Below are 19294 nucleotides of genomic sequence, written 5' to 3' on the forward strand. Positions count from 1 at the left end.
CTGCAACCCCAAGTTTAGCCGTCATCCCTAAAATCCAAAGGACGCGAAGTGGAGGTCGCTCCTTCTCCTACAATACAGCTAAGCTGTGGAATGCCATTCCCCTGCATTTGTGCTCGGAGACGTCCCATCTCATCTTTCGAAAGTGTCTTAAAACCTGGCTGTTCCAGAACACCGACTGGTAGCTACTTCACTTTGCCTGCTTCTCTCCGCCTCTAGCACTGGGATGCCTTAGGGTACAATGCGGTTAAGAAGTGTTAATAATAATAATAATTGTATCTCATAAAGACCTTGCTGTCATTTGCTCTGCTTATGACAAGGTACTCATCTTTTGTCTGATAGTCCTCTTGAGAACCTGTAGATTGACTCCACTTGTGTACCATCTTCTTCATTGAGAGTTTAGCATTTGTACCCTAAACTGAAGTTGGCACCTTTAGCTGTGCATGAACACTGTGTATATTCTACAGTCACCGATGTGAGAGCCTGACTTGTACTACTTAATGGAAATCACTGAAAACAGGGGGAGTACATGAATGTTCACTAATGATTTTAGACAGCATGAATTTATTGCTAGTACAATTGGACAACTAACCCAGTCTATAAGCCCTACCTAAGAGACTCTATGTTGCTGTTCTACAGATTGTCAGTGAGGTGGCTTTGTTGTTTGAATGAATGTTTGTGTCTTCTGGCCACCAAACCATGTCTCTTAATTGCCACCTACCAGTAAAGATCTAGTTTAAGCCACAGGCCATAGCTATGCATCGTATTCTAGAAGTACAACATCGGAGTGGAATGATAGGAACTCGATCTAAAAATAGTCTTTCTCTAAGCAGGATATAGAAACTGCTGAGAAGCCATCTCTTCACTCGAAAGAAGTCAGCAATTAAATTCCCATGCAATCTTTTCTCTGGTCGCTTAAGATCTCTATATGAAGTCCATTCATGCTACCTTAATGGTACCTATTGGTGATTTGTTGGGGGAGCCAACAGCCACAGTCTTGGCTCTCTGTAGAAATCCACATTTTTCGGAAATATCTTTAAGGATCAAAAGGCTGTTGATTCTAAGGACGGAATCAATGTTTAGCTGGACTGCTTCCCCCTTTAACCAGAATGAATGATAAATCATTACTGCACATGCTACACTGATAAGAATGCTAGATGGCAAGAGCTATTAGCTGCCATCTCAAGTTTGTTGTAAGTACAGACTGTTCTGTAGCAGTGCAGGTTCATTCCAGCAACTGAATGCACAATCTGCCACAACTTCCTGAATGGCTGGACACAGAACAAGCCCTGACATCTGGTGACCTGGTATACTTCTAAACTAGTTATTGTGGCAGAGGGGACCTGCAGTCTGCTTTATAGCAACTGATGATAGTGCATGAGTCTACTGTGGGAGTACATGGCCAAAATATAAATGCTTTAAAATGAAGGCTGGTCAGAAGGGAACGATCTCTAGTCCTTATTGTCTGTATGTTAAGAAATGTGGGCCACTGTGTAATATAAGGAATGTATTTGCTCGTAGTATTTGTGCTGTAGATATACATGCTCTCCTTATTCCTGGCATCTAGTGTTGGGCTCAGACAATTGCAAGTAGTTTGTTTACAAAGAGGTCTTTCGAGTCATGAGGCATAGTGAGTCCTCTCTTTTCCTGTTTTTTGTTTGGGGAAGGGGGTTAAGAGGTTACAGCTGGGATTCGTATTTATCAGTATCAACATGAAAAATAAAACAATTTTGTATGTTTAGACGATGTGGTATAGTACCTTAACCGCATGCGCGCTAGCGGTTTTCCCGCTGCGCGCTGCTATTTTAAAAAAGCCGAGTTACATGACGAGCTCAGCTCGTCATCAGCGTGCGAGCGGCGCAACTGATGACGAGCTCAGCTCGTCATCAGCGCCGAAGTGGTTAAATTATGGGGTACTTAAGTGTAAAAGTATAGGGGGTGTTTGTATTGTTAGGAGATTTTCTGAGAGAACATAAAATGTCAAGGCAGGTCTCTGTTCCTAGTATTCTGAGCACAGCAAAATGTTTGAAAGTTCATTGAAAACAAGAATTAAAATATACACAGTTTCCAGAATATGTACCTGGGGCTTCTCTGCACCACCTGAGCTTCAACAGTTCTTTTCTTCCTCCAGAGATGTTCGCCGCTTGGTGGTTGCCATGTCAAGAGCCAGGCTTGGCCTTTATGTCTTTGCCAGGGCCTCACTGTTCCAGAACTGTTTTGAGCTCACACCAGCCTTCACCCAGTTGACAGCCCGCCCTCTTCGACTACATATCATTCCAAGTGAATGCTTCCCTGCTGAAAGACTGGTATGTGCTTTTTTGGAAAAAGTGTGGGAGGAGACGGGATAGAAGTGTGTGTGTGTGTGTGTGTGTGTGTGAGTGTGTGTGTCTATCTCTATCTAGATAGATAGATAGATAGAGGAGTAGTGTTGGACAGGGCTTTTCAAAATATTATGTTTCTGTGGCTGTGTAAGTTGTTGTTCAGCATATCTAAACAGTTTTGTATTATAGGATATTAAATATGCTAAGCTCTGCAGTAACTATGTAAGGAAACTGAATAAGTGGGCTAGTTTTAGCTTTTTTAAATCTCTAATTTTTAAAGGAAAGCAGGCAGATACCCTTGGTAAAATAACCGCTGGTAAAATAAATCTAGTATAATGTTCAGAAACTTCCAGAGAGCCCCATATACACTAGTGTATTAGGAAACCCTTAAAGCACGTTCAGACTTTTAACATCATATAGAGACTGTGGCAGATTCTTTCGCGTAGAATTATCCCCAGGTGCCAGACTGGATCAGGAAATATTTAGGAGCAATATCTCTGCACGCTGGTAGGTGGCGTAGTTTGACTCCGCATGGCATTGTACACACAGGAAGGGAAGTGTGCAGTGGCTATGTAGGTGCCATCCTGATGGGGAACACAGCAAACACAATAAGATGATGGACGGAGTGCTGAAACGTTTCTGGTTGTGTTGCTGGATTTCTCATGGACCCGGCCTTTCTCCCCACGCTGCGAACGGTTTCTAGAACAGGGCTGTTCCCCTTTCAGGGCCCTAGATTACACACCAGTAGTCTGTGTTCTCTGCACTCCTGGTATGGAAAGTAGTGAAAAGAAACTGTCAGCACGCTAGGATGGGGCCTATATAGGCACCGCACACATCACTTCTGTCTCAGACGATGATGCTACATGGACCCAAACAATGCTATCTACCGGCGTGCAGGGGTACTGCTCCTGAAAAATGTCCAGATCCAGACTGACGCCTGGGGATAATTCTACGGTAAGGAATCTGCGACTAGATAGTCTCTACCAGTTAAGGCATTACCGAAGGTAAGTCATGTGTTCGTTGCTTTCTTTTTCCACTGTGTGGTACTAAGGATTTCTTAATACCTGATTTTCATCTGTTATTAACAACATTATTGTTTGGAGGAGTTTGTATGCTTCACTCAGTTCCTTTTAACTTTCTTCCTTTCAGTCTTTTTAGGTTTTGCCTATGCCACGCACAAGCGCTGCATAGAGAGACCTCTTGGCATCGCTCAGCAATTTTGTTTAAAACTTGTGCATGTTTGCCCTGCTCTCTATGGGCACTCGTGCACGTTTGGCGTTTCCCTTGCGGGAGCGAGCAGCAGTTCCACATGTTAGTAATTATCGCGCCTTGCTGCTCGCTCCCGCAAGGGAAATGCCAGACATGACTTCAGCGTCTACAGGAGCAGACGCAGCACAACCACAAGTACTTTAAAACAGCAGCGGCGCACCAACCATCTTTTTTTAAATTTTAGTTAGCATGGCCGCGCGCTGTTGCTCCTGTTCCCGCTAGGGGTAATCTAGCACAAGCTAAACCAGCCCTTCGTTAAATGAGTACTCTGCTTATAGTGTTGTGTAAAAGAACATAAATATGTCATCTATAGGCTAAAGTACGTACAAAAGAGTCATAAAGAAAGGTAGACCGTTTTCAGAGGTCATTCTCTTGTGACACGTGGTGACGGCTCTCTGGTGACACGTGGAACAGAAAACCTGCAAATAACGCCAAGCTGCTCTGTCGTTTAAGTGTCTGCAGAGTGTACTGCCCGGGGAACTTAAAGGGAGAATAATACTGAGGGGATAGAGGCCATGGGCGTCCGCAGGGGGGCAAGGAGGGTCGCTTGCCCCCCCCCCCCCCGCCTGGAGCGACCCTCCTTGCCCCCCCTGCGGACGCCCATGAAAACCGTGACTTCAACATGGGGTTCTCACTCTCTTTCCTCTCCTTTCTTTTATTTGCTTCCCTGTGAAATGGATCGAAAAAAGAAAGACACTTTTGCTGGAAATGTCATATTTTTCTGACATTTTAATTCCAAAGTGCAGCATTGGGAATAAAAGGCTAAAAATATGAAAAATAGATAAATAACTAAATAAAGTAAGACAGAGTGGTAGCAAACTGGCCAAACTGATTTTATTCACACTGAAACACATTAGCGCCACTTTTACAGAGTTTGCCAGTGAAGCGCTATTTTTGTTTTCTTGTCTTTATTTTCCCTGGACTTGGAACTAGTGCACCAATCCTGGAGGCATGCAATGTGTGGATTGGAAAACAAAATGTGTGCTGCGGCTCTGCGTCCAGGGATGTGGTCTTTTTACCCTTCTGCTTACGTTTTGTAAGGATATAAGCAATGGCAATTGAAATGGGTCCATTCATGGCCCTGTAGTCGTGTCCTTAACTTTTCAGGCAAAAGCACTCACTGATTTCTGAATAGTGAGTGTAAAACCATTAAGGTAACCATGTTGTTCCTGCTTACATTTATCATGGTTTGCTACATTTTGCATTCCCTCTAAGTGTTTGCTTTTTCCAGGATGTTGTTACTTTTTTTTTTTGTAGGCCGCATATTGCTCTTGTCTAGTGCGTAATTTAAATTGAGCCGCATCCAGGTGTTTATAGCGGGCAACAATTGGGTTGTAGTTGAAGACAGTGGGAGTTTTTCTCAGTGGGGCAGTACGGTGTTCAGTGGGGGAGAGGATGTGGCACTATGGTCAGAGCTGCTGAATTTAGAACTGGGAACCAGGTTCAGCCTTAATAACCAGTCCACCAGACCACTCTCCTGCGAGAGCACAATCACATGCTAGACCTTAGAAGGCTTTGCAACACCTTAGAAGTCCTGGAGTCTTCGCACCAGCAGGTGGACCCTAGCATGACCAGTGTAGGTTAACCTTCAAGTCTTGTCCACCACTATCCATACTGAAGTTCACCTCCACTCTTGCGGGCTGACCTATGAGGAAGCACACACTAGAACAACAGTCACTGAGGTCACAGGATCCTTGAGAAGGGCCAGCTCTAGGGCAGTGAAACCAGTGTGACCGCACCGGGTGCTGACTTTAGGTGGAGGCATCATGTTTGCAAGTATATTATGGTTTTAAAAACGCTTGCTGCCTCCTTCCTGGCCTCCAGCAATTTCCGGCAACAATAAAAATGTCATGATGACTCTGGTGATTAATGTTCTTCCTAGAGAGAGATCAGAATTTTGTCTAGTGGAAGTTTTGACTCATGGAAAGGTAGCTCAGAGGCTTAATGTACCGGCTGCAAAGAACATGCGCCATGCAGATCACAAAGTGCACATAATGTAAATAGGTCAGTGGGCTACTGCTTTTATCAGAGAGATCCTTTTGTTACTTGCAGTTTATAAGTGAAAATCCTAACTTAGCACAGTGAGCTATTAACTGTCATCTAAGAGCTGCATACAAACTGCACGGTATAAATTAGAGCGTTATGTCCCCTCCCCACCCCCCCTGTCATTGATTATCCTAATGTCCCAAAAAGTGTTCTTTTGGACAGAAATCAATTATGAATATTAAGGCGAACCCCCAACCATGGTATTACGTTTTAAATTCCGGGTATTGTGTTTCTCCACACCAATCACAATAAAACTATACGGGCTACTAGTATGGTTGTCATGCGACTCCTACACCGTGTAGTCCTTAGTCTTATGTAACATTTTCTATACAGTGAATTACACACATATTGATTGTCTCTGTGTAATGTGTGTGATGTAAAGTGCTCTGACACCCTACAATGGTATGAGTGGCGCTGTAAATCAAATTAAATGCATCTGAGAGAGAGTGGTTATGGAAACTTGGGGGGCACAGTTAAAGGGTGGTAGTGAGGGAAAACATTTGCAAACTAGGATATTTTGCCATTCATGTTTGAACTGCTGTTGTGGAAAAAGGGAGTAATGCTGATGACAGAAACTCCATGGCTCAGAGACAAATGGCTTGTGTTTCCACATTTTATCGTATTTGGTACATTCTGTGATTAGAAGCATATCCCACTTTGTGAATGTTTTAATGTCAATAACTCATTATAACCTTAAATAATCATGTGTATCCATTGGTTGATTAAACTGGGCAGTGAAATGCCAAACAATTACTAAAAATTGGGATGTCTGCGCATTCTGGCCACACCTCTGGCTCCACCCACAGATCCAATCCTTGGGTTATTCCCGCCTTTTGATTCTCCGCCCACTGTTCCCCTACTTTTTTTCCCCCACTTCGACCACTGTGTTAGACTCAGCATCCCTGGACCTGTGATGTGCCGCCGCTGCGAGTGCAGCATGTACCACACATTTACGATGCCGGGCTTCCGCATAAGGGAGCTGGTCATTATTGTATCCCTAAACGTGGGCACGTTGTCAGTTTGACATTGACTACACGTAGAGGGACTCTAAGTTTCTTTTAAAAAATAAAGCTAACATTTGGACCTATACATTTTATTTTGTATAAATTAATTGAATGTGTGTAAAATTTAGCAATGCCCGGGGAATTCTAGTAAAGGGAGCACCCATTGGCGAATCACTAGCGTGTGTGATTGCTGCATTATTTATTACTAACTTTGACGTTGTGCTTTAACTTTGGATAAAAGTTATCATGAATTCTAGCACCAAGAAGCCAATATTGGTAAATATGTGTGCTACAAATAATCCCTAGCATACACTGTGCATCCAGTATATATATATATATAATTTTTTTTTTCCAAGACCTTTATTGCGAAATCATGAGTTGGCACAGCATAGAGCCTACAACCCCAAGGGCCGGCTGCGTTATGTAGAGTTACCTAGTATCATTGTCAAAGTAACACAGCCCTTCAGCCGACATCCCGGAGGTCCGGCGGCGTGGTAAAGCTAGGTGTGCGCAAGCAGTCAAGTTCGTATTTCGGATAGTTTATAGGTCTATGGTTTTTCTTTTTTTAAAACAAACGTTGTTCGAAGCAGAGAAAATATTTATCTAAACAATCACAGTCAATAATCTCGCCGTAGAGCACATACAGCACAGCAGCAACCATAGTCACAATCACTGAGGGACGGTAGGCCTGGTCATTTCCATATCTGCTGATGGGGGAAGTACACAATTCGCCCCTATAGGCATTCCAACGACCCCATTTCCTGTCCCAGACTCCGGGGCACCCCCTAGTCTTGTAAACCGATTTTTCAGACAGCATGCACATGTCCATTGCAGCCACCCATCTGATCAGGAGCGGTTTGTGTGGTGAGCCCCATTGCATGGCTATTTCACGTTTCAATAGGAGGAAGCTAAAGGCCGCCCATCTCTGTTCTATTGTAGTTAAATCTGTAGGGTCCCATATATTAAGGAGAGCACATTTGGGGGTCAAAGGGACCGGTTTCCCCAGAGCATCGATCATTTTCTGGACGGTGCGATTCCAAAGGTCTTGGACCGCAGGGCATTCCCACAGTATATGATAGAAGGTACCAGGCAGGCCACAATGTCGGAGGCAGAGGTCAGATGGGCGTCGGCCTATTCTGGCTAGGAGGGGACCAGACATGTATGTTCTGTGCAATATTTTTAGCTGTGTTAATCTGAATCTATGGTTGATCGCTGACTCGCGTGGGGACATCAATGCTGACTGCCAGTCCACATCATCTAGGGTACCAACGTCAGTCTGCCATTTATCTCTCAGGAGGTGAAAAGTGTTTGGCATATTGTTGCACAATGCATCCAGTATATTTAATCTGGTGCTTTAATCATAGGCTGTTTTAAAGTATTCTGATGAAAATCGAATTGTGCTGAAGACAGCCTTGATTGGTGTTGGATCGAGGACCCGGAAGTCTGCACACCTAGCAGACAGAGATAAAGCACCTTGTCAGAAAGTTTAGGGTTTTCCCTACAGGTGGTGTTTGTTGGCCTGTGGCAGGGTCAGTCACATGTCCTGGATTCCTGGCATTTAATTAAATCGATCCCAGTTCTGGGCCCCAGTGTTTCTTGTGCCCCACCTGGCACACATAATGTCGGAGGATGGTAATGACGTTAATTATTTTGCCCCCCCCCTGGAAAAATTTCTGCGGACGCCCATGATAGAGGCGCCTTGCATTTCTCTCTGAAAATCACTGTGAACCTGCAGTAAAAAACACAGAGAGCAGACTTTACCTTTCCACCTGCAGAGGTGAGCGCATACTTGCTCTGAGACTCCACCATCTTCCGGCACTCAGACGGCGTGTTACCTAGCAATCACTGAAACAATATTACGAAATTTAGGAAAAAGTGAACGGCGAGAAGAGCACAGGGGCTTTCCTCAAGAGGTCGTTGAAAGTGTTGTACTTTGACTCCGTTAGTAACCTCTTTGTTGCTTTTCTCGAAAGCAATGGTTTGCTGAAACATATGTTTGGTGAAGCAAACAATCACTTGTTTTCACCAGTCTGCACTAATTGACTAATGACACACCCTGTGGGTCTCTGGCAACCCGGGCCGTGATTAATAGAAAAACTTGCAAGTTGTGGGACCAATTGAAATACTGGCGTCTGAATGAGTTTGTGTTCAGCGCGTGCCTTCTACGCATTGATTGGTGATACTGATTTCATTCTAGTTTGTTGAACTGTTTCTAGCTTCAGTACCTTTAAAAACATTTTAAATCTCTGTAACTTTTTTACAGTAAAAAAGAAGTAACGACAGTGGTTGTTTTTTGGCTCAGTAACTCGCAGGGTGGCATCACACATAGACAGACACACAGCAAGCCCACTTTTGTAAAACATAGCCCTAAACAACTGGCTGCAATTTTAGGCCTTGATGTATCATTTGCTAACAATACAAAGGGTACAGTGAGAGTAATATCTGTAACCCGCATATCTACTCATTATGTAACTCTGTCATGTCAGAATTCCGTGAGTTTAATAAAAGTAGCAAACATATGTATGTAATCTGCATTCTGCATCAGACATCTGGGACAGGTTGAATTTGCTCAACATTCCCATACATGTATTCAAGAGAAGATGGAAGGTGCACTCGTTGCAGCAGTAGACACGTAAGCAGTAGTTCCAAAAAGTGCTTCTTTTATTAAATCAATCCTTAAAATCTGGCACACAGCCAACGCGTTTCGTTCCCAATAGTGCCACCAAGGCACTTCATCAGATCCTGACTTGTGCTCTCGAAGAGCCAATTACGCAGAGCGGCATGATAACCGTAAAGCTTTGCCGGTTATGATGCGCTTCGCGTAATTGTCTCTTCGAGAGCACAAGTCAGAATCTATTGACCTTACGTGGCCACCTGCACGTACGATCTTTGGGACCTTTCTAGAGACATTCCACAAACCTAATGGTGTAAGATTTTTATGCTACTTTGACTCGGGTGTATTGTGCCTTTTAGGACTTTACTCGCTCAAGTTTATTCCCGATTGGTTGAACAACCAAAAGATTTCGAAGCTACTTCGACTCGGGTGTATTGTGCCCTTTAGGACGTTACTCTTCAAGTATATAATTCATCATTTCTGATTAGTTGAATAACTAAAATATCTTCATCTACTTTGCTCCAGGCGAATTGTGCCTTTCAGGATGTCACTTTTTAAAGTATATTACTAGTCATAGCCAATTGGTTGAATATTTAGGAGTCCTGATGAAGTTCCTTGTTGGCGAGTGGTGCACCTTCCATCGTCTCTTGAAAATTTGTGACTGTGATTCGCACCTTTGGACGGCGGGTGCAGGAAGTGTGTTGCACCACCTGGTTACTGACTGTACATGTGGATTGGTCGAGCTGGACCTTGGTCTCTCGTTTGTCTTTCTTGTGCTAATTCCCATAAATGTAGTCTACCTGGGGTATAATAGAACAGTTTTACAATGCAAGTCAAAATACCGGAAGTGCATAGATATTTACTGCTTGAAGCAGAACTATACTCTACCATCTCAGCTGTCACCTGATTATGAAATACCTTGGCCCATGCTTCAGCTAGCTGTGCATTACAATTTAGTAAATAACAAATTAAGATCGAATAAATGCTTTGTATAGTAGCTGTTTTTGGTTCACTAAGTACTCCTAGCAAGTCAATTTTGTTCCATTGCATTTCTGATTGCTTCAAATAATCTCTTAGTTGGAGATATTTATAAAATCCCCCTCTAGGGAACTGACACTGCTCCGAAAGGTCATTTTATATTCCGATTATTTATAGAGCATTCCAAGCTATGTGATACATTACCATCATAAAATATTTAAGACAATGTAGTCTTGTTTCCATTTGGGTAGTGCTCTCTATTAGTGGTGTTTGAGCTTTTCACCAATTCTGCCAATATTCCTTGGCAATTTCTAGCGCTTTAAACCTTACCATTTTATATTAATTCGGATCAATTTTACTCAGGAAAGAGCCAGAGGCCTCACTCCCATACACAATTAATATATACTCGCCCCTGCGTCTTTAAATTGCTAATTAATCATTATGGCTAATCTCCTGCCCATAGCCGTCCCATGATAAAGCTGTAGGTCTGGCAATGCTCCGGCATCTCGAGTCTGTGGAATTTCAGAAATTTGGAATGAGTGTTTAAATCACTAAGCTATCTCTTTGGCTTATGACAACAAAGAAAATAACTAGTAGTAGCATTTCTAAAAACAAGCATTGGCATAGCCAATAGGTCTCGCCTTTGGGGACCTTAAGTGTTTAGCCATGCAACAGTTAACCTCTTCTGTGCACATGACAAGCTCAGCTCGTCATGAGCTACGGCGCTCCGGTGCTCATGACGAGCTGAGCCCGTCATGACCACGCCCGTTACTTGGAAAGCTCGCACGCTGGGCTGATTCCCCCGCTGTGTGAATGTTCCATTTGGAACGGGCGTGGTCATGACGAGCTCAGCTCGTCATGAGCACCGGAGCGCCGTGGCTCATGACGAGCTGACCTCGTCATGAGCATGGGGGCATTGTACGCGCGCCCCCCAGCACAGCGGGGGAATCCTGCCAGCGGCGAAGGGGTTAATGTTGTTGCACCAAGGATATTGTGCTGGATAACTATAAGGTCCCAAAGGTGAGACCTATTGGCTATGCCAATGCTTGTTATATAAGGTAAGGCATTTGTTAATTGAGTCACTATATCTGCAATTTTTTTTAGTAAATAACATATAAGAGGTGCTTAGAAATGTACCAGGTCATACTCCTCACATGCGCCTTCACATCTGTAATGAGGCAACTCATACCAACTTCCAATAATACTATGTTGGTGGCACACCATCTTCAATTGCATGAAGGAATATTTTCAACAAGCCAAAGTTATAATAAACCTTACAATTTTGTTTCTTAAAAACAAAACTGGTTGTATGACAAATACAGCAAAATACATATAAGTGTAAGGAAATACAAATGCCATTAGAAAATTAAAAGAATATGGTAATAGATATGTCAGACCACAGACAGGTGCTACTGCGCCTCAACCGTAGTGGTTGAGATTGTGTGCCTCTGGTATCTTGAGGTTCTGCAAACTGGGCCCTTTCTGCACTTGAAGGTTGTATGGGGGTAGAGACTCAAGAGTCAAACAGACTAGTGATTATCTTAGTAAAAAGAGAAGCATTTTATTCTCACAACAAAAACAAAAAACTGCACTGTAATGATGTTTCAGGTTCATGGTTATACAAAGTAGAACTACGGGCCCTAGCCAAGTTCTAGAGTGTCACAACAATTACAACAGAATTCTAGAAGTGTGAGCTCACATTTAGGCTATGCAAGCATCTACTATGTTCGGTAATCGCCAGTTTTGCAGCGTGAATCTTTCTGGATTCACTATGCTGTGCATATTCTGCAATCTGGTGGTTGGGTCCGGAATCGTAGTCTTTTTTCTCTTTTTTTGTTTTTTGTTTTTGTCGTAGCCCAGGTGGGCGTCGACGTCCCACCATTTGGTGTACCTTCGGTGACGTCGGCGTGCTTCCGGCGGAAGCTACCACCCTTGGGCGCCATCTTCAGATTCTTTTTTCCGCAGTTGGGTCTGGATCGTCGCGTGAAGCTCCGGAAGTTTTGGAGGAGAAAAGGAGGAAATACAGCAACTCTTCAACGGTGAAGACCTGAGAAGATCATCAGACAAGAGACAACAAAGGAAGGAGAGAACTTCGAAATCTTCGACGTCCTTGGAGGAATGCGCACACAGGGGGCCCCCTGAGCGCAGGGATGTACAAGACACCCTTTAAATTCTGCAAGAACTGCCACCACAAGTTCGCGCAGAAGGACCAGCACCCGGTCTGCAACCTCTGCCTGCCAATCGACCACGAGAGCAGAGACTGCAACGCCTGCTCCATCTTCAAGCCGAAGACACTCCGAGTTCGAGAGAGACAGAGGACAGCTCACCACACGATGCAGGGCAAGGGCCAAGCCCCGATGCTTCATGAATTGGGCCTCTCCACCGACGACGAGGACAACATCGCCGAAGGCCCAGATGACTTCGCGGTCGCAGAGACCGATAAGAAAACGCCTGGCAAGGTAAGAGAGTCTACGACCCCGAAAACCCCCACAGGGTCTCGAAAGCCAGAGGCAGACTCTCGAAAGTCTGAGCCCAGAGCCTCGAAAGGAGCACCGGCGCCGAAAAACTCGACGTCCGAAGCTGCATCCTCCGAAAAAGAGCCCAGCGGATCCTCCGAGAAGGACTCCCGGAGGCCGAAGACTAGCGAAAAGCAAAGGTCATCGAAGCAAGCCCCCAAAAAAGGGTCTTCGACTTCGACGGAAAAGGAGCCGAAGAAAGTTTCGACGTCGACGATGCCGCCGAAAAGAGCAGCCGAGACTCTCGACGACGAGCAGGCCGCAGAGATGCAGAGAAAAAAAAGAAGGCTCGAGGCCGAAATGGAGAACATCCTTCAGAGAAAGAAAGACTTCGATGAAAAGATGAGAAGTTACAAGATCCCCTCGAAGCCGGCACCGGCCGTCGCTGAGGTAGAGGAGCTCGAGGAGTTCGACGTCGAAGAGACGCCGAAAACTCCGGAACCCTCGGAGCACGAAGAGGAAGAAGACCTCTACTACACAGAAGGGGATTACGGGGAACAGCAGTCGAGCTACGGCTCAGGTTCCTCGACGGCCCAAGACCAGGAATGGCAGGACATCGAGGCCGAAAACCCGGAGGAGGCTGTGGAAACATACCCCTCGAGGCCTTCTCCACCGGATGACATTGGGGCATACAATGAGGTGGTCAGGAAGGCGGCAGCAGCTTATGGAGTAAAGCTGGAAGAGGAGAAGCCAAAAGCAGACTTCCTGCTCGAGACATTGCTCCCCATACAGACAAGAAGCCAGTTCTTGCCCATGCTCAAGAGTATCACAGACCAGGGGAAGGAAGCCTTAGAAGGACCCGGCTACATGCAGATTGTAGGAAGGTGGATACCTGACGATGGTTGCCCCCAACTTTTTGCCTAGTGTTTTGCTGGTTTCTGACTTAGTTGGCCTGGGATCTTGCTATCCAGGACCCCCGGCTTCCTGCTCTCTCTGTTAAAATGGACTCCATGTACCCTAGGTACATATCTAATTGGATACTGAGTCACCTTATCAGTCCCTGTATAGTATACCTTAGGTATCCAGGGCATAGGTGTACCCAGGGCCTACCAGGGGCTGAAGCATGTATTATGCCACCCCTGGCTGGCCACCCAAACAGACACAACTGGCTGCACGACAGCTGGGGCAAGGTGGTGTAAACACCCTTTGCTTTAGATATAGTATTCCTATATCTAACCCTAAAATGGACACACATATTCCTATCAGTCACTCCTATGGCAGGCCTTATCAATCCTGAAGGCAGAGTGCTTGGAATTATGTGAGATGGTGCTCTGGCATGAGCTGAGCCCGTTTGCAGCTTGCGGAACCAAGTCCAAATAGCTGTTCCATGATAACGCTATACCATATACTCTTAAGTGCATTATAATCCTCGCTGTTAAATGCTAACTTTGGTATAGCATTATCAAAACATGTCGAGTAAGGTGTCATACGAATTGGAATACTAACCCCTCGCCAATTCTGGCGACGGGGTTAGCATTCCACCCTTCTAGAGGGACACGACATGTATGTAACTGTGAACCCCGGTTAAAGTCAGACACAGCCTCAGCTCCACAAAATGGATGCTGCCACCGAGACACAAGTCTACCCTCCTGCTGCTGGGAGTCCTTCCAGCAACGGAGGCCTGGACAAAGGGTTTCCTGCCTGGGGCGGTGCTAGCACCATCCCAGACAGGATTTTGTGTATCCCAGGTAGGCAGGGCTGAAAGGAAGGTGACTGCATGTGGCACCCCGGTGCTCACTGTGCATAGGCCGGCTCAAACCAGTTCCTGGGGCACACCAGCCCCTGAGCTGGGGAGAGACCGGACAAAGGAGAGGGGTGTAACCACCCCCCTCCTAGTCCCACCCATAGGGCAGGACTTAGTCGCGTGCCAGCCCCTTTTCTTAGGATAAAGGTAGGAGCAGGCCCCCTTCCCAAATTAGATAATCTTGAATCTTGAAACTACTTTCCACGAAAGGAACTCTTGACTCTTCTGAAGACTTTCCCTTGTGGCTAAGGAGTAGCCACCCTGCACCAGCAGGCACCATCAAAGCTCTTGCGGTTTGCTGCACGTCCATCCTCCGGATCAAGACTGCCCAGCTCGACGAGACCCGGATTCCCTGCCATCTCTGACCTCTACCTACATCATCTAGCCCAGCTGAGATTCGTGGGTGTGACGAGACCCGTGGGGCCGGCCATCTTCAAGACCTGCACGACGCTTCACCAGCACGACCCCCGAGAGACCCTCGAGTAAGTGCATTGGGGTTTGAGAAGCCCTAACCCTAAGCAGCCCCAGCACCGAAGTCCAGCCTCCCAGCATCCACGAGATCTGCGTGGGGCCCTTCTGCTTCTTTGCTGCTTGCCACGTTGTCCGGTCACTTGCCCGTTGGCTAGTGACCCTCTTGACGACGTACCACGACGTTTTCACCGCTGGTCTAGGTCCCCTAGACTGGCCCTTGCTTCCTGTTCAACAAGAAGTGCCCTGGACCCTCCTGGTCCACTCCAGACGCCATCTTGACTCCACCGCGTGGGCTTGCCTTTGCCAAGGGTTGTTGCTCAAATCCTGAGTCCAGCATCGCCGACAGCCGACAGCCTCGTGGAACAGCTCGCACCTCCAGCCTGGATGCCGACAACGCCTCCTAGCCCGTGTGACTGCAGAGTCCAGCGTCGCCCACTCACCTGGTTGAGGTGACTTCATCCGGTGCCCTCCTGGTGCCCACATAATCACTGGCTAGTGATTAAGAACTGAGTCCCCTCTGCTTTCAGGTCGTCTCCTTCACTGATCCAGCCTTGGATCACACCGAACTTCTTCACTGGTCGCCTGCCAGCAACTTCTTCTTTCAGGCTCCATAGACTTCAACGAGGATTCCCGACGTCTTTTGAACCCTATGCAGCCGCGGCCCCTGGGCTAGGTAATTCGAGTATTTCGGTACTCCAGCACAGGTTCACTATCCAAGTGTCCAGATCCTTTGTCGTTTTCAGTCTATCTAGTCGGATTCGTCCGGAAACAGTAACTTTAGAAACACTAGCACCCATAGACTTCTTCCTGCATCCCGCGTGAGAGTGCACACTCTGCACCCGATCTCCCTAGGCCTCCTGCTCGTAATCTTAAGGTTCAGTAGTGTAGTCCTAGCGATCCTGAAGCCTCTGGACCTTGTTACTTACCTGCTAGTATTTCGCATTCCACTTATTGTGTATATGGTTTTTCGTGCCCCTCGGGCATTTGTGTAAATTGTGCAACTTAAAGTATTTTCGTAAGAGTTTTGTATTGTGCTTAGCTCCCTGACTCATAAAGAGTTCAGGGTAGACTTGTTATAAATAAATATCCTTTATTTTCATAACAACTTGCATGGTGTCCTTTCACTTGGTGTTCAAGGGGTATATGTGATGGTAAAACAGCTGGCTTAACACGCCCTCTAGAGTTTAGCCTGAAGACTGCTCGTGTCCATGCTACTAGGATAGCTGGTCTGAAAGGTTGACTTACAACCAATCATCAATAAGGGTTGCTTGGTATGATACAAAGTGATCACTAGAATAGTGAGCACTATATATCAGGCCAACTTCTCACACAGATCAGTAACGCCGAGGACGGAGAAGAAATACAAATTCTCCTCCCAAGACCCAGCTTACATCAAGGGATCCGTCACAGCAGATTCAATAATTGCTGCAACGGCCAGGAAAAGGGCAAACGTCCCAACAACATCTGGACCTCCACCTGACAAGGAAAGCAGGAGGATGGATCTAACTGGCAGGAAAATTGAGAGGAACGCGGCAACGCACTGGCGGATGGCGAACTCCAACGCCCTCCTGAATAGACATCAATACCAGCATTGGGATGAGATGGGCCAATTGCTCAAGCACCTCCCGGAACGATACCGTGAAAGGGCATCACACCTTGTGGAAGAGGGGAAAAGCATCGCTAACGAGTGCCTGAAGACAGCCTTGGATGGGGCAGAAACATCCAGCAGACTGATGGCTATAGGCATCACAGAGAGAAGGCAAGCCTGGCTCAGGATCTCAGGATTCAAGGCTGAGGTGTAGAACAACATCCTGAACACACCTTTCAACGGTGAAACACTGTTCGGAGCCCCAGTTGATGAAAAGCTCATCCAACTGAAGAAGGACAACGAGACCGCAAGTTCCATGGGGGCCCTGCAATTCAGGGGGATGAGGAGGGGCACTCCTACAAGGAGGCCGAACGGCAGAGGTGGAAGTCAGCGAGGAGATTCACACCAGAGTTTCCACCAGGGGCAACAGAGTGACAACCAAGGCCAGCAGAGGCAAAGCTGGAACTACCAGAGCAGGGGCCAGTCCTTTCGGTCAAGAGGAAATGGACGGGGCCAGAGAAGGAGAGGCGGTGAACAACCCCCCTCTAAGTGACTTCACACGGAAGAAGGTGCTCTCCCACTCGAACCCTCCGGGGGAGGAGCACGGGAAAACAAAGAGGAGAGTGCTACACGGACAAGACACAAAGGAACATGTGACGCCGGTAGGAGGAAGATTGAGATTTTTTTCTCCAGGAGTGGCAAAAAATAACAGACAAGTGGATACTCAACATTATGCAGTTCGGATACTGCATAGAGTTGGAAAAGAGACCACCAAACAGAAAACCAAAGAAAAGAGAGCACTCGGGAAGAGAGCTGAAATTACTGCAAGAGGAAGCTCAAGAACTCCTCCTCAAAGCGGCCATCGAACGGGTTCCTTTCAAAGAACGGAACAAGGGAGTGTACTCAAACTACTTCCTGGTGCCAAAAGTGGACGAAAGTCTAAGACCCATCCTGGACCGAGGGTTTCTAAACAAATACGTCAAAACTCAAAAATTCAAATGACGTCCCTACAAGAGGTCATCCCACAGATAAAGGCCGGGGACTTCTTGTCCACCATAGACCTCAAAGATGCGTACCTGCACATCCACAGTGGAGAAGTGTGGCTCAGGGGTTAGAGGCAGCAGACCCGGAAGCTGAGATCGGTCCTGGACCAGGGTTCAATTCCCCGCCTCGGCAGGGTCTTGGGCTAAAAATTCCACGGACTCGATAATTCTCGCCCCGGTGCCTCCTCGACTCACGGGTTCACACTCTGCGACTCTGGGCAATAGCTTGCTTAATCTCCACAACGGCCCCTCGCGGCGGGATGCCTGACTTTCACCTTGTGGATACCCTGCTATCTCACAGGGGAATACCAGGAAGGGTTCCCTAAGCAAGCGCCGGGAAACCCACTGCGGGTAGCTGTGCGCTATATAAGCTCAACTACATTTACATTTACATCCCCATGAACAGGCAGCACAAGCACATGCTAAGATTCACAGTGAACAAGGATCACTACCAATTCACGACCCTGGCTTTCGGACTAAAGTCCGCACCAAGGGTGTTCACCAAATGCCTCGCGGCGGTGGCCGCACATCTAAGAAGGAGGGGGATACACGTGTACCCCTACCTCGACGACTGGCTCGTAAAGGCAAGCTCTTACAAGACATGCAAAGATCATGCAGAACAAGTGACACGAACGCTAGCAAGCCTGGGGTTCTCCATACACTGGGGCAAATGCTCGATGGAACCAGAGCAAGTGAAGATCTTCCTGGGAGCCCAGATCGACACCGTCCAATGCAGGGTGTTACCCAGCGAAAAGAGAACCCTCAGCCTACTGAGGGAGAAACGTCACTACCAGAAGGGGCGAGCTCTGACAGTGAGGACTGTGAGACTGACAAAGGACAAATGAGACCACTCCAAGAGTGGCTGCAACAGCAATGGTCACAAGCTACAGGAAGTTGGGAGGATCTAGTGGTTGTAACGCACAGGGTGCAGGAAGAAATAAGGTGGTGGACCAAGGAAAGAATAACAGAAGAGAAACCTCTAACACCACCGGACCCAACAGTGACCATCACCACAGATGCATCCCAGAAGGGGTGGGGCGCACACATGAACAGGCTCAGAGTGAGGGGTCTGTGGAGCCCTACAGATGCAGTCAGACACATCAACTACCTGGAACTGAAAACTGTGTTGCTAGCCCTCAAGGCTTTTCAGAAACACCTGTACAACCAGAAGGTGCTAATACAAACAGACAACACCACAACGATGTTTTACATAAACAAACAGGGGGGAACTCAATCGTTCCCTCTCTCAAGCTTGGCACAGGAAATCTGGAAATGGGCTATACCCCTAAAAATAGACCTGCTAGCCATACACCTGCCAGGGAAGGACAATGTAGAAGCGGATTGGCTCAGCAGGCAGACTTCAGCGTCCCACGAGTGGGAACTCAACAGTCAGGAAACAGAGAGACTATTCAGGAAATGGGGCACGCCAACAATAGACCTGTTTGCAACACGCCGGAATGCAAAATGCCAATACTTTGCATCCAGGCAACCAGAGGCACTGTCACAGGGGAATGCCCTATGGATAAGCTGGTCAAAAACATTTGCCTACGCTTTTCCCCCGATACCACTGATCCCCAGGGTTCTCAACAAATGCATGAAGAGCAACATGACGCTCATCCTTGTGGCGCCACAATGGGCCAGACAGACCTGGTATTCTCAGATAATGGAGATGGCGCAGGGGCCACCCCACAAGTTCTCAAAAA

At 46.7% G+C, this 19294-nt stretch overlaps 1 protein-coding gene across 2 annotated transcripts in view; it reads left to right on the forward strand.

The window, feature by feature from the left end:
- Positions 1-19294, forward strand: part of AQR (aquarius intron-binding spliceosomal factor) — a 273023-nt gene that overhangs the window by 217968 nt on the left and 35761 nt on the right. For both annotated transcript variants that reach the window (XM_078659545.1, XM_078659546.1), the window contains exon 33: positions 2129-2303. In XM_078659545.1, coding sequence (XP_078515671.1) covers positions 2129-2303 — 175 coding nt within the window. The remainder of the gene's footprint in view (positions 1-2128; positions 2304-19294) is intronic.

Source organism: Lissotriton helveticus, chromosome 9 (assembly GCF_964261635.1).
Source record: "Lissotriton helveticus chromosome 9, aLisHel1.1, whole genome shotgun sequence".
Classification (NCBI taxonomy): domain Eukaryota; kingdom Metazoa; phylum Chordata; class Amphibia; order Caudata; family Salamandridae; genus Lissotriton; species Lissotriton helveticus.